The sequence below is a fragment of the Camelina sativa genome, chromosome 3, assembly GCF_000633955.1.
Source record: "Camelina sativa cultivar DH55 chromosome 3, Cs, whole genome shotgun sequence".
Classification (NCBI taxonomy): domain Eukaryota; kingdom Viridiplantae; phylum Streptophyta; class Magnoliopsida; order Brassicales; family Brassicaceae; genus Camelina; species Camelina sativa.
The window spans coordinates 13450850-13465422 of record NC_025687.1 but is presented as its reverse complement, the minus strand read 5'-3'; the positions used below and the strand labels follow the sequence as shown (position 1 = coordinate 13465422).

Sequence of the window (14573 nt, the reverse complement as noted above, 5' to 3'; positions counted from 1 at the left end):
TATATCAAATCGAAGGTCCAACAATGAAGAGTCCAAATCTACATTTAAAATCTTAAAAACTAATATATAGAATTGTAGAAATGTTTAGAAGTTACATGCAAGAGTTATATTATGTATTATTTTTGAATTCATATGATTAATTTTAGTAAAAAATCCTTTATTTAGATAGATTTCAACAATATATATTATACTAATTAACTATTTAAATGTAAGTATAATTTAGAGTAGAAAAAAATATTAACATGTAAGTAAACATAACAAAAATAACATTGGTTGTAGGAAAAAAGACAACAAAAAAAAGATGAAAGTCAGGATTGGAACTCCTCACCAAAAAAGATGCATGGGGCACCTAGGTAACAATTAAACTGTGTAACTAAACTAACCAAATGTATTAGATAATTTTTAACAAGTAGCATGGGGCACGTGCCCCACCCCATCACTACATAGATCCGCCCCTGGCTCTATAGAATAACATTGTCATAAAGTAAAATGTAACACACTATTTTGTTAAGCTAAAATTAAGTCTTCGAGCTTGTGATCTCCTGTGCATGTTTGTGAATTTTATTTTGGACAGTCCACTTTGTTAACATTATTTTAGAATGCAAACACTAATTATATTTTCCGTCAGATATCATCGCTTTAATTAATTTTACGTCCTTTTGCCGCCATCGAAGAGCAATCATACATATCTCTGTTTCTATAGATGGTTCTTTACTAATACTGTAATACAACATCACTGCAATACATCGTCATACTGGTTCATACTGTATAATTCATATGAACAACATTACAAACATGTACAACTCTGTAGCTAGACAATGCAACAAGCATTAGGGTTTTCATCACTGAACAACTGTGGAGCGTAGACGTAGTGGACGAAGTAAGGTATGTTTCCATCTTTATCTTTTTGACCCTCAACTTTTACTGTCTCTTTCCACTCCACAACTTGTGTAGTCGTTTTGGTCACTTCTACTTTTACTTCTTCTTTCTTCTTCTCTCCTTCCTTTTTCTTATTCTCCTCTTCTTTCTTCTTCTCTTCTTCCTTCTTCTTCTTCTCCTCTTCTTCTTTCTTCTTCTCTTCCTCGGTCTTTGAGCTTATGATCTCTGCATGTTTGTGAACTTTCTTCTTTATATAAGTTAAAAGTTTTGCGGAGTCTATTGTCCCTTGTACCGTTAGGGTTTGCGCCTTTGTATCCGTTTTTACGGTGTGAATAGCTACCAAATTAAAATAACCAAGTTAGATCCAAGCAAGTAGACTAAACGAATCAATATAGATTTAGGAATTTATGTATATATAATTATATATAAGTTTTTCCTTCATTTGATACTATTTCAAACAATCAAAATAATTTTCTATGGGATCGATGTCTCGATCATACCTTTGTGTTTCAAGAGTTTGTTCTGAAGATCTTTGTCACACTGTGCGCAATGAATGTGTACCTTAACTACTGTTGTATGGATAACTTCCTGTTGATATTTCAAAGTCATAGACATATAAATTGTATGCGATTATGGAAGCAAAATATATACCTTTTTGACTTCGGTGGTCTTCTTCTCTACCACAGAAGTGGTTGTTGTTGTAGTGGTGGTTTTCTTAACCTCGGCCGGTTTGGGAGAGATAAGCTCTACTTTTTTCTTGCTCCATTTCTCGATTTGCTTCTGAATCTTCACGACTTCAATTTTCCCTTTTACTTTGATCTCATTCTTTTCCAAATCAAACTCCACACCATGAACCCCTACAATAATATATTATTGTCAAAATGTAACCACATCATTATCAATCCTCCAAATGATAGTTGCTAAACCCAAATGTAACAATTTCATGGTGTTCCACCTATTTAAAAAAAAAACATTCATTTATGACGCTTGAGATCGACGGCCTGGTTTGCCTCTGGATAATGTTGTATCGACTACTTTAACTTATAACAAAACAAAGAATTACAAAAAAAAAACATGCAAAAACTCTATAGTTTGGACTGACCAAACTTAAAAAAACCGATTGAAAACATCAGTACAAGATCCATCTCATCTATGAAACAGTGGAAGTACTTTCTATTAAATAGGACAACTTTGTAAACAATTGGGATCATCATTAAGAAAATGAAGCCTAACCTTGGAATCGAAGGAGAGGCTTTTTGATGTCGCACGCACATTTCCGGCAGTGAAGGTGAACCTTGTAAACGGCCGTGATTATTTCCTCGCCTTTTTCTTTCTTCTCTTCTTTTTCTCCCATTTTGTTGTTCTATACTTCTGAATTTGCAGATTCGATTATTATTATTATGTTGTTGCGTTTTGTTTTTTTCCTTTGGTCTGAACAACTGCATGTAGAAAACGCCAAGGCGAATAGAAATTAGAAATTCAACCACGACAAGAAACAGTCTGATAGAAGTTACATATAAACTAACATAATGTCATTTGATCAATGACAAATTGTTTGAGACTATATATATATATATATATATATATATATGTTTGGTTTGACTCTAACTCTAAATATTCAAAGACTGTTGAAGTCCATTTACATGGCTACTATTACAAAAACATAGGTGTGGCACATACGGAAAAACATAAAATAGTAATATATATGAATATTGTTTAATTATGAGCCACGAACAGGAGGATTCCAACAAGAGCACAGCAGGGATTCCAACAAGAGCACAGCAGGGAATAGGGATCACTATGATGATCTGTACTCTCTGAAAAAGATGATCACTATAAGTCTATAATGCTTAATATACAATATAGAGAACACAAGAATACTCTCAACTGTCTAGTTTAATTTAATATATGAAAAAAGTCCCTTTGATCGTGCCAACCCTTCGATTACTTGGTTGAATTTCGTAAAAGGTGGTTTACCAGTTCCACTTGTATTTTAGTTCAAAATAGCTAGCTAACAGATACTGTAATAATTATTTGTAAATGATATGTCAATATATATATATATATAGATTTAACAAAAGAGTGACTGACTTATCTTTTGTTTTCGACTTTTCGTCAATTGACTTTGTCTTTTTATATTTTAGAAATAATCAATAACTGTAAAATTCTTGTGTTGGAGAGCCCATGCATCTTTTTTTATTGGAGCTAAGCCCTCACAAAACAAAAGTAACAACAATTGATCGATTCTGCAAAACAAGTGATTATCAAAATTGAAGTTTCAACAAGATTTAAAGAGTCTTCTAATATTAATCAGTAAAATAATTTTTCTTTCCACATCCGTCTTGACAGTTAAAAAAAAAAAGTTATTTAATAGTTAGTAAAATCTTTTTATTTTTATTTTTTATGTTAAAAAATAATCTATATAAAAAAACATTTTATTTAGATTTGATGCTTTTATAAAGTTGTTCTCGGAAGAAAAAAAGTATTAAAAAAAAAATCTCAGAAGTCGCAATACAATAAAGCTTCAACCTTTATGGGAGCTTCACCACGAGTGAACGAAAAGCCAAAAAAGGAACAAGACGAGAAGAAGAAACACGTGTTACTCAGTACTCACGAGGAGAGAGAGGTGGTGGGTGTGTGTGTCCTTAAAGATTGTCAAATAATGATTAGATTAGATTAGATTTTTGCCAACACAGAGTAATCCCATTTCCTCAAATCGGTGGATTTTGATGTTTTTGCTTTGCCGTAGGCTTCCCTCACTTGCACGCACAACAACCTTTCTCTGCAAATCTATGGAGCCTACGGTGACGGCGACTTCCTCTTTCGGTGTTGGGTCTTCTCGACTCGCCGCTTTGGCCCAGCAACTACGCGGCTACAAGCCGCCTCCTTCTTCATCGTTTGACGACGCTGAGGAGACGCAGACAGATCAGGAGACCGCCGGGAAAGTGGTTTCTCAGGTTGGGTTTCAGGAATCTATGATTGCTCCGGTTTCGAAAGACCCTGAGAGGTTTAGACCCAAGAGAGCCGCTGTGTTGATCTGTATCTTCGAAGGAGACGATGGTGATTTGCGTGTCATCCTCACTAAGAGATCTTCCCGGTTGTCTACTCACTCAGGTTTCGCTTTCGTTTTTTNTTTTTTTTTTTTTTGAGTAAGAATGAGATTTAGAGGGATTTTGATTTCTGTATCAGAGATTTAAAGGTTCAGTCTTTGTATTTTTGGTTATTCAGATTCTTCAAATTGTGTTTTTGGTTTGCAGGAGAAGTATCACTGCCAGGTGGTAAAGCGGATGAGGGTGATAAAGATGATGGGATGACTGCAACCAGAGAGGCCGAGGAAGAGATTGGATTGGACCCTTCCCTTGTTGATGTTGTCACTTCTCTCGAACCATTTCTCTCTAAGGTATTAGGAACATGGTTCCTGATTCTGTTTGTCTTACTTAGTGAGATCATAATTTGGAATTGCCAATGAAAATGGAGGTTATATAGTCTATCTTGCTGATCTGTGGTTGAATTTCAAGGTCATAGTATGAGTTACCTGTGGCTCTATTCAGCTTTGTTTCTTGAACTTTCATGTTAGCTGTGTTGCATCATAGTAGCAGAGATCTGGTTGCTAAAGTGGACGTTCTTGAATGCTTTCTAGTTTATGATCCGGTAGCTAAATAAGTAGGAGTTTTGGTAATACGGAAGAAAAATGCCTTTTTGTTGTCTTTTAGGCTCTAAGGCAAATGATCTCTGCAGTATGTCAAGCTTTCTTTTCCTTTTCTGAAGTGAGAGATGCATAATTCTCCTTTTCTGATTGATATCTTCCTAACATGCGTGTCACTTTCTTACAGCATCTCCTTAGAGTAATTCCTGTGATAGGAATTTTAAGGGACAAAACAAAATTCAAACCGATACCAAATCCTGAGGAAGTGGAAGCTGTTTTTGATGCACCCTTGGAAATGTTTCTCAAGGTTCCTCTTGTTTCTTATCAAGTTACTTAACCTATAGTTGTTTCTTTTCTTCTGAAGCATCATTGCTTGAACATTTTTTGGTCCAGGATGAGAACCGAAGATGTGAAGAGAGAGAGTGGATGGGCGAAAAGTATTTGATCCACTACTTTGACTACAGAACAGGAGATAAGGATTATATGATATGGGGTTTAACTGCTGGGATTTTGATCAGAGCTGCATCTGTGACTTATCAGCGACCACCTGCTTTTATCGAACAGAGCCCAAAGTTTAAGTATCCTAAATTGGTAGAAAAGCATACTTGTATGCCTAAATGAATATATTTTTTGTTTGATGCTTTCCTAGATCAGTCTTCTTCCACTGGATGATCAACAAGAAGACAATAACATTCCATACAACTGATTCTCTATACCAGTTGTTAGGCATCTCTTGAATGGTTTCCAGAACATCAGAAGATAATTGGAGGGGTTTTAATCTCATCATGATCTAGGTCAGTCTGTAGTCTTGAATATGGCATAATATATTGTAACTTTTGTCTAGGGTTCATTTCTGAGTTCTAACGGGAAGGTCAATTGTGATGCAGAGAACAGCTGGCTGGTTATGATTCTAGGAAAGCATCATCCTCAATCGTCTTAGTTGGAGAACAACTCAGAATCATTTTCCAAGGCTCATTTCCCATTGTAGAATTTGTGCTAAATATATTTGTATCTTGAACAAATTTGAAAGCAAACTTCTCTTGTGAGCCTTATGATTTTTTATTAATCATGTTTATAGTCATCGTTTTAGATTCAAGCATTCCCGCAGCAGTTACGTTGTTATCTCTGGACTAGATTGTCGTGTTTTAGTGGTACATTCAGTTAGGTTTACTTATTGCCTTGTAGCTTAATCCCAGGGAGCATTCTCATATTAAATCCTCTTTTCCTGTGATTGCATGGTTTTGGTTTTTTCTGGTTCTACGGTGGCAGTTTATTCCTTTGCAAATGGCTTCGATTCTGCATGCTTGAAACAAGTCGCACTGTAGACTTGTTCTAAAGGTATGAATCTGCACTGGCTACTCATTCTAAAGGCAAGAACGATCCTTTCCTTATTCTTGCTGCTCATTCATGGAGGATTCGACAATGTACAGCTGTAAGTGTCCTCTATTTGATGGCTTGTGGATAAAAAGTAAAGTTGTTTGTTTATTAAGAAGGATTCTCGAATTACTGATCTATTGACTGTTTGCTTTTAATATAGAAAAATTGTCAGCTGGAATTTTGACCTTCTACTTAGAAAAAGTCAATGGGGCATTCCGAGAATCGAACTCGGGACCTCTCGCACCCAAAGCGAGAATCATACCACTAGACCAAATGCCCTGTTTTTGTTATGTTGTTCAGGTAATGCCTCCTGGTACCATTCTCTATTTTATTTCAGAGGTTTGTTGCTCCGTTTGCTTTTCTTGTAGATTCATAATCAAAATTTTTTCCCTGTTTCCGCAGCTCATTCTTTGTAAATCTGGCTGCTCACAAAACATGATGGTCCCCCTTAAGTGAAGGAGACTGGTCACAAAGATTTATTGATTCGACGTGAAAGAGCGGTAAGTTGTTTTTTTCCTTTGCATTTAGCACTTCTCTTACTGAAATGAAAGGGTAATAAGATCTGCGGTAGAACTAAGACTAAATAAAATAAGCTATTTTCTTCTTGAGTTTTGATCAATCTACTTTAAAAAAGTCAATGGGGGCATTCCGAGAATCGAACTCGGGACCTCTCGCACCCAAAGCGAGAATCATACCACTAGACCAAATGCCCTGTTTCTATAGATTGTTCGGTTAATACCTCCTGTTAGCATTCTCTCTTTTCTTTACATGCTTTTCCAGTAGAAACTGGATCGAAATTTTTTTCTGCTTATGCAGTTCATTCTTGGTAAATGTGGCTGCTTACAATAGTTGATAGTCCTTTCTATATGAAGGTTACTGATGAAACAGCTTTGTATGTGAAAAGCGGTATGTTCTTCTTTTCCTTTGCATTACACACCTTCTAAATTTTCTTACTGATATTAAAGGGTAATATATTGTTCTAACTTCTTACTTGGATCTGACTGCGATAGAACTAGGACTAAGTAAAGATTTGATTATCTGAGCAATTTTCTGCTTGAATTTAGATTATCTACTGTAAAAAAGAGTCAATGGGGGCATTCCTAAGATTAAGATTAAGCGAGAATCATACCACTAGACCAAATGCCCTCTTTTTTATGCAATATGATTCAAACATTTTCTCTGCTCTTCTGTTCTGAAGATTACCGATTGGCTTAGATCCAATCTTTTTAATATCTGATGCTTGAAAATGTTAATGACCATATGAAATTTTATCAGTTGACTTTCTGGTGGATTGTTTGTAAGTTAGTGTTGGTGGAGTTTTAGGTATAGACACATCGTTGACATGATGAATGTGATCTGTGAAATATCCGGGAGCAAATAACAGTTTATATGCAGTAAGTCTGAGCTGGCATTTAGAACATTGGTTTCACAAAAAGTCAATGGGGCATTCCGAGAATCGAACTCGGGACCTCTCGCACCCAAAGCGAGAATCATACCACTAGACCAAATGCCCTGTTGTTTATGCAATCTAGTTCAAATAATTTTTGTGGTCTTGTAGACTTTCTTTTTAGGAAACTGCAGTACAAATTGTAACAATTACGTTATGCTTTTTGATTGTTGCTGGGGAGTTGAGGTCTTTCCACTACCTGTTGAAAGTCATATATTTACTTCAGCACTATCTCTTTTACAATCCGAATATTCTCTAGGAAGACTTGTGCTAATGCCGTAAAAGCATGTTCTTTTGTTGTTGTTTTAGGTTCTAAGCCGATGGTTCTCTACTTTATGTGGAGCCTTGTTTTCTTTTTGTGAAGTGACAGATGCACATTTTTTTCTATTTCTAAGGGAACGTTGTTGTGTGCACTTTACAAGGCAGCATCTCCTGTGAGTAATTCCGTCAAGAGGAATGTAATGGTACGAAGGAGCTTTAAAATCAACACCAAGTGGTGCAGGAGTGGAAATGGGCTTGATGTACCCTTTTGAATGTTTTGTAAGCTTCCACACTTTCTGATATCGAACTTACTTCAGCTATATGTGTTTTATATCCTCTCAAGTATTACTGCTTGGGAAACATATGCAGGATGAGAATCAGAGAAGAGCCGTAAGTTGAAATACCCTTGTGAATGAGGTTTTCCTGAACACGGTTCTCTAGACGACTGACGAGTCTGTTTCTGCCTGAAGAGTAGCAAGAATACGATACACTTCTTACTATTCTCTTTATAATGCTCCACGAATCTCTCTGTTTGTTGGAAGATCATTTCTAGGCGTCTCCTTTTTCTTCATACCTAGATTCATCTTTTACTTGTGAGTATGAGCTTCCTGGTTATGGAACAGACTCTATTGCAAGAAACATCTTCAAGCTTGGCTTTGGATAACAGCTTAGCCCTCCCTTCCAGTGTAGACACTGTGCTGTTCATGTTTATGTACTCACATTAATTTTGAGAGCAAAACTTGTCCTTTTGAGCCTTGACATGTTGTAACAATCTAGTTGATATCACTGTTTTCAAATGTACAGAAATCAGATTATCTCATTTCTTTTAACAGTCGGTTTAGCTTCTACATGGTTTTGGTTGTCATTGGTTGCGTACTTGTGTGCACTCTGCAGCTGAGTCCAAGCAGAATTTTTGGGAATTTTTTTTGTTTATAAATTATAGCATTGAATGAAATGAAAGATTAATAGTACAACTTTGGTTCTCGATCTCGAAAAGAACAGTTTCACTTTCAACAATTATTGGAGAAACGAAAGGACCAAATTTCATCATTAAACAATTACATAATTAAATGTGAGCTGCGTCAAATTGGAAAACTGTGATTGTACAAAGATTGATTCTAAACCTAACTCGTACCTATTCCCTAAACTCACTGAATGCTATAAAACCCTTACAACGTTTTGATTCATGCCAAGTTAATAATAAGCAGTATGTGTCGTGCAAAGTAGTCAAGAGTTGCCTCTAAGATGTTTATTCTCTACCAGAAAAGACCTGTCCAGGATTGTTCACCGGTTGATTCTGATTCGCTATCCAATTCGTCATCATAGCTATCAGTTGGAAGCAGCTTGATTCTGTCAGCATGCTCAACTAACCAATCACTGAATCCTGGAGAAGCTGCAAGTCCCGCCATTGCTTCCCGTGTCGTCTCTTGTGTCAACTCGTCATACTCTCTCTTCGACATCTTCTTCCGGTTAGGCGTCCTGTGGTATGTAGAATAGTACTCCTGATCTTTGATCGGTGTTCTCCAATTAACTGAAGACGGTATGATCATACCATAAGAAGGAGAGCCAGAAGATGAAGGTACAGTCCTACCACTCTTCCACAATCCACCTCCAGGACGACTAAGAAATTCAGCTCTTCCATGAATAGGACGTCTCTCATCACCAGCATCAGCCGAAGCAAGCCAAAGACTTCGAACTACAGTGCTTTTAGCTTTGCTGACAACAACACCGATCAAGCAAGCAGAAACAAAAGCTCCCATCGCCAAAGGTATATCAAGACTGCTCTGTAAAATAAACGTAGCAGCAACAGAACGCATCGCCCATTTCACAAACTGAGCAACACTAGCATCCACACCTCCTCCGTTTTTCGAAACCACAAATCTCCTCACAGTCCAGAATCCAAAAGCAGCTCCAGTAATAACTATCCCAACAAGCACAAGTATAGCTACCGGGTTATACATATCTTCACTCAATCCAAAGTTAACAAGAATCACGTTCACCATCATTGAGAATTGATGTAGAATGAAAGATCCAGCACCAACCACAGATCCATAAAACGCAAGATACATAACATTCTTCCTCCCACTAGGCAACAGCCTCATAACCTGGAAGATAATGATCAAAACTACTAGAAACACACCAACCGCCATTGAACTCGTATAGTAAAAAGGTAGCCAGCTACTAACAACTGGTGCTAACAAGATCACAACGAGTCCAGCCACAAGACAAAAGATCCGCCATTTTTGAAAATCCTCTGTAACGTTGATGGTGACCATTGAACCACCAGACGATTCATATCCACTACCAGTGAATCTCACATCAATGTATTGTTTACCATACGGAGACATTACGGAGCTGCTCCAGATCCCTTTCTGGAGATTTTTCCAATTAGGTTTCTCACAGTGGCACATTCTAAGTGTAGCGTTCCGGTGAACACAAACTTGGATTTTGCTGTGTAGCTTCTCTGGTATTGGAAGCAAGTTTACCCTAATAGTGTTAGCATATTTGCCTAGTTTGGTTCTCGGATAGCCGGAGACTTGGATTCGCTCACACGGAGTAAGGCTAACATCCAAAGTTGGCTTCCCGGGACCAATAATTTTGATCTCCGCCGCGTCTGACGATAAGAGAGAGGCGGTAAGAAGAAGGAGAAAGCCGATTCGATGAAGAAAGGAAGAAGAAGCAGCCATTGTTACCACCACCGTGAAGCTAAGTCGACGAAGCTATTGAGAAGCGTTCTTCTTAGGGTTTATGTACTTTATTTATATTCTAATTTGGTTCCGTTGTTTTGACGCAGCTTCGGTTTAGTTTAACCGGATTGAATTAATTTATTTTGACGCAGTTTCGGTTTAGTTTAACCAGATATATAGCAAAGATTGAGCGTCGTATTCATTTACTCGTCATCCTGTCGATATGCTGAATCACGAGGTACGCTCACCACTTGTTCGACGAAATTACTAAACCAATTTTTTCCCTTCTTGAGTGTGTATCTGAGGTGTGGGATGAATTTGGTATTTGGCATCAGGTTTCGCGGAGTTTGGAGAATCGTTAGAGCGTAAAGCGAGAATCAGTGATGGGCGTGTGATGTGTTTCTTTTACTTAAGTGGGTTACCTATTGCTCTTTCACTGCTTTTGTAGGGTTTTGTTTGCTATGAATGTTATATTTATGTGTGCTGCTTAGTTTTTGCCTCTCCTAGGTTAAAGCTAACGAGGGATTGCTCTGTAGCCTATAATTTTGATCTGGATACTAGACCTTATGCTTAAGACTCAGTTAAAGGCAATTCATAGAATAGAACCTCTGACCTCTCGCATCCAAAACAAGAATTTATACCCTTGACTTGTCTAATTTGCTCTTTTGTTGATGTAATTCGGTTCAAGCGTGCTGTTTAATGTTAGAGAATGAATGAGTTTTTCACTGTCAATTTAAACCAAATACTTGTCTTACTGAAGGGTCTGTGCTGGATTCTGGAAACTCATTGTTGGCTTAAATTCAGTCTATTTGATTTCTGATTCTTGAGCTGTTACTGCAACCTATCAGTTGGTTTTTTCTGGTGGATTGTTTGTGAATCGATGTTTGGTAGAGTTTTTTTAAGGTAATCAACGTTGTTCAAATGATTTATGTGATCTTTGAAAAATCCAGTAGCAAATACGAGTTTATATGCCATAAGTCTGAGCTAGCATTTAGAACATATTTTTTTTATGAAAAGTCAAAGGGGAATTCCTAGAATCAACTTGGGAGTTTGGGACCTTTCTTACCCAAAGGGACAATCAGACACTTGACCGAATGTCCTGTTTCTTATATTGTTTAGTTAATGATTTCCATTTGCATTCTTTTTTTCGTTTCTTTCGTAAAGAGAATTGTTGTTTCCCTTTGCTTTTGTGTTTGATTCTGCTGTTTCTGCAGCTGGTTCTATGTGAATCCGGCAGCTTACAAGATGATGGTCCTCCCTGTATGAAGCTTACTAGGTAAAATTTCTATTGATTGCAAGTGATATCAGTATGCTCTTATATTCCGTTGCACTAAGCACTTAAAAATGAAACTTTATTGGCCTTTCGTTTTTTTTTCCCGCTAAAATGAAAGGGTAATATATGATCCTTAGCGGGAAGAAGATTTGCAAAAAACATCTAGGACTCAAACCCTCTGTTAGACCTCTATTAAAAGAGCCAATGGGGCATTCCGAGAATCGAACTCGGGACCTCTCGCACCCAAAGCGAGAATCATACCACTAGCCCAAATGCCCTGTTGTTTAATATGTTGTTCAGTTAGTACCTCCACGTAGCATTCTATCTTATTTTAGAGATATGTTGCACTTTGCTTTTCCGGTAGATACTTACATCAAAACTCTTTTCTGTTGTCACAGCTCATTCTTTATGATCTGGCAGCTGCAAAACATAATGGTCCTCCGTATGTGAAGATTACTTTTTAAGATTTATTGATTGGACGTGAAAGAGCGGTATTCTTCTTTTCCTTTACATTATGCACTTTATAATTTCATTGCTGAAATATAATACTAGGATCAAGATCTGTGACATAACTAGGACTATATAAAGATCTGATTTTCTAATCAATTCTCCGCTTGAATTTTGACCATCTACTTCAAAAAGTCAATGGGGGCATTCCGAGAATCCAACTCGGGACCTCTTGCACCCAAAGCAAGAATCATACCACTAGACCAAATGCCCTGTTGTTTAATATGTTGTTCAGTAACTGCCTCCTATTAGCATTCTCTCTTTTATCTCCGGTTGATAATTAATCGACATTCTTTTTCTGTTTAGTGCAGATCATTCTTGGTGAATCTAGTTGCTTAAAAAACGTGGTGGTCCTCCCTATATGATGGCTGGTTAAAAAGATTTACTGATTGGACGTGAAAGAGAGGTAAGTTGTCTTTTCCTTTACATTTATCACTTCTCTTGCTGAAATGACAGGGTAATAAGATCTGCGGTAGAACGAAGACTAGATAAACTATGTAATTTTCTTCTTGAATTTCGATCAATCTACTTAAAAAAAGGTCAATGGGGCATTCCGAGAATCGAACTCGGGACCTCTCGCACCCAAAGCGAGAATCATACCACTAGACCAAATGCCCTGTTGTTAATTTAGTACATCGATTCATTGTACTGTTGTTAAACCTGTGAAAAAGAGAACTCATGCTTCACTCTGTTCTTACAGGAATATTATTCTTGGGGCTGACCTTTTGAGTGTTCTATTCGTGATGAAGCTGGCAACATGCAGTAAGTTCACAGTGTTCTTTAATTTATATTTGAATCTGACGTTAGAAGTTTTCTTGTTCATCTGAATCCAAGAAAGAAATTACGTTTTAGATCTAATAGTTGACTTTCAGGGCTTAATAGTAAAGGTGTCTGTAATTCAATATTGATCAAATGTTAGCTGGCATTTAGAACATTTGTTTCACAAAAAGTCAATGGGGCATTCCGAGAATCGACCTCTCGCACCCAAAGCGAGAATCATACCACTAGACCAAATGCCCTCGTGTTTATGTATTTCTGTTTCAAGCATTATATATCTGTGGATCTGTGGTACGAGTGGACACCCTGATGTTAGGATCTGTTTAGATTTGCAGTACCAGATGGAAATATAGTTTCTTCTTATTAATTTCATCAGTTAGTACTTAATACTTAGTCCAGAGGCTTTGTGCTAGATGTTCTCTGCTGAAGTTAACTCTCTATCTAGATTACATTTCTAAATATTTCTCGATAGAAGTTTTTCTCTTATCAGAATCTATTGTAGGATATTCTATTGTAGTTCCTCTGGTTGTAATCTTATGGGAGAAATGGTGGTTCACTCCATCGTATATGCTGTGGCAAAGTACATTTAAGATAGTTTTCAACTAATTTACATTTGGTTCTTGTATCTTATTAAAATGTGTTCTTGTTGAGAAATCTACAAAAATAGCTACACTTTAGATCTAGTTCTCTATGTTCTCTTCAGTGCGTAATAGTAAAGTTCTAGTATCAGGCTACAAGTAGCTGTTTCAGCCAGATAAACGCCTGTGCTTTTGTAGAAATTTTAAAAGGTTTTGAATTCGTTGCTTGGCCAGTTCTTAATTTTCAAATTCCTGCAGAAGTTTTTGTTTTTCATTTGAGATTAGTGTCATACTTGTCTAATTGTTGTCGTTCAGTTTTGGAGAATCTAGTATAAGATTTTTTGTCTAATGTTTTCTGCTTGAATCTGCAGATGGGAGGTGTTTTCTATTTGAAGAGATCAAATTTATTAGATGTTGAAGCCAAACTTTGGTGTTACAGCAGTTCCCTTAGGTTTCAGCAGTTGATCTTGAAACTTGACGATGACGATGGCTCCATTATTAACTACATTTGTTGGCTACAGATGACCCCGGTTAAATATTAAAAACAAAATTTGTAAGCTTGTTTCAAATGGATTTTTCTGCACAATTGGTTAAAGTTCTCTTCATTGACCCCCTCAAATCCCTTCCCAACATAGGTTCAAGTCCTACTTACTCTACGTCTGTTTGATTTTTATTTTAAAAATAAAAACGTAAAACCCTTATCATTTATAGAATTTTTTTAATAACATAAATATTTTGGAACAAATTAAAATTTTATTTAACATTTTGACCCCCTATAAAAAATTTCTAGGTCCGCCATTGATTGGTCCTGAACCACATACTTAAATACCGAAAAGGTCTATTGTGCGGCATTCTTCAGGTCCTTAAATAGTTCGGTATAGAGAGGGAAGAAAGCAAGCATTATTGAGGAACCATACCCAATACTATTTTATAGGTGCCAACTCTAGAGAAGGACAGTTAAAACTTATTTGTTTAAGCTTCTGTAATAGCATAAGATATACACAAAGTAATTAAATGCTTATTACTAGCTAATAAGCCCATTCCTTGGGAAGAAAGACTTGTCTAGAATGAGAGGAGGTGACAGGGCATAGCTTCTTCGTGAGTCGATTCTCTTCTAAGCTACTCACTGGTCTCTCGGGAA

The 14573-nt window shown here is 36.8% G+C and overlaps 4 protein-coding genes across 13 annotated transcripts in view; 1 reads left to right on the top strand and 3 right to left on the bottom strand.

Annotated features, from left to right (window-relative positions):
• LOC104776933 (heavy metal-associated isoprenylated plant protein 3-like) lies at positions 687-2427 on the bottom strand. 2 transcript variants are annotated; one of them, XM_010501115.2, is made up of 4 exons: positions 2113-2427; positions 1531-1736; positions 1380-1467; positions 687-1215 (listed from the first exon to the last, which is right to left on the bottom strand). In XM_010501115.2, the coding sequence occupies exons 1-4, from the start codon at positions 2231-2233 to the stop codon at positions 812-814; spliced, it is 819 nt and encodes a 272-aa protein (XP_010499417.1). In that variant the 5' UTR covers positions 2234-2427; the 3' UTR covers positions 687-811. The 2 variants fall into 2 exon arrangements, with proteins under 2 accessions (XP_010499417.1, XP_010499418.1); XM_010501116.2 differs by having other exon boundaries at positions 1380-1419.
• LOC104776932 (nudix hydrolase 15, mitochondrial-like) lies at positions 3400-8430 on the top strand. 9 transcript variants are annotated; one of them, XM_010501114.2, is made up of 9 exons: positions 3400-3512; positions 3629-3993; positions 4137-4279; positions 4713-4832; positions 4919-5319; positions 5413-5957; positions 6063-6202; positions 6305-7889; positions 7980-8430. In XM_010501114.2, exons 2-5 carry the CDS (start codon positions 3672-3674, stop codon positions 5144-5146), a joined length of 813 nt encoding a protein of 270 aa, XP_010499416.1. In that variant the 5' UTR covers positions 3400-3512; positions 3629-3671; the 3' UTR covers positions 5147-5319; positions 5413-5957; positions 6063-6202; positions 6305-7889; positions 7980-8430. The 9 variants fall into 9 exon arrangements, with proteins under 9 accessions (XP_010499416.1, XP_010499415.1, XP_019099260.1 ...); XM_010501113.2 differs by having other exon boundaries at positions 3408-3508; XM_019243715.1 differs by having other exon boundaries at positions 3412-3505.
• LOC104776931 lies at positions 8636-10475 on the bottom strand. The gene has a single exon (XM_010501104.2). It carries the CDS (start codon positions 10295-10297, stop codon positions 8867-8869), a length of 1431 nt encoding a protein of 476 aa, XP_010499406.1. The 5' UTR covers positions 10298-10475; the 3' UTR covers positions 8636-8866.
• Positions 14217-14573, bottom strand: part of LOC104776928 — an 849-nt gene continuing 492 nt past the window's right edge. Inside the window, exon 2 of the mRNA XM_010501103.2 lies at positions 14217-14573. This exon is cut by the window's right edge and continues 133 nt beyond it. Within this exon, the coding sequence (XP_010499405.1) occupies positions 14461-14573 (113 nt within the window). The 3' untranslated portion in view covers positions 14217-14460.